At 64.7% G+C, this 481-nt stretch overlaps 1 protein-coding gene across 1 annotated transcript in view; it reads right to left on the bottom strand.

The window, feature by feature from the left end:
• Positions 1-61: 61 nt before the first annotated feature.
• The window catches only part of TMEM39B (transmembrane protein 39B), a gene marked incomplete at its 5' end in the record, with an annotated part of 4,680 nt that continues 4,260 nt past the window's right edge, over positions 62-481 (bottom strand). The window contains one exon of the mRNA XM_010157615.1: positions 62-235. Within this exon, the coding sequence (XP_010155917.1) occupies positions 62-235 (174 nt within the window). The remainder of the gene's footprint in view (positions 236-481) is intronic.

Below are 481 nucleotides of genomic sequence, written 5' to 3'. Positions count from 1 at the left end.
CTGTCCACGCCACCAGCCACGCCGGCTACGAGAACTCCAGCCCGAGCCCCGGGATGGTTCCTTACTGGTGCTGCAGCACGTTGGAGCAGAGCGCCGGGTCGACCTTCTGCCAGCAGCCCAGTTTTTTTTTGCAGTAGCGGGCGGGCAGCAGGTACTGCATCAGGATGACGGACGTGCTGATGGACACCAGGAGGAAGAGCTCACACGACCAGCGCTTGTCGTAGTACTGCGTGTTCTGTGGAGGGGACAGGAAGAAGGCGTGACGGCGTGTTTGGGCAGCCCGGCCTGGTCCTGCACGCGGGCAGGTGGAACGGGGGCAAAGAACAGGAGCGCCCGCGTAGGGCAGCTGCTGCACCAGCTCCTGAACACACCAGGGCCAAGCGTTTGTGCTGTCACCCCCTTGCACCAAAAACGGGGAGACAGCTCCTGCTGTCCCAGCCCAGCCGGCCCCGCAGGGGCTGGACTTGGGCTCATCCCCACG

This window comes from Eurypyga helias, unplaced genomic scaffold (genome assembly GCF_000690775.1).
Source record: "Eurypyga helias isolate BGI_N326 unplaced genomic scaffold, ASM69077v1 scaffold27878, whole genome shotgun sequence".
NCBI classification, from domain to species: domain Eukaryota; kingdom Metazoa; phylum Chordata; class Aves; order Eurypygiformes; family Eurypygidae; genus Eurypyga; species Eurypyga helias.
Note: the sequence above shows the minus strand (reverse complement) of the source record. Positions and strands in the feature narration are given on the sequence as shown.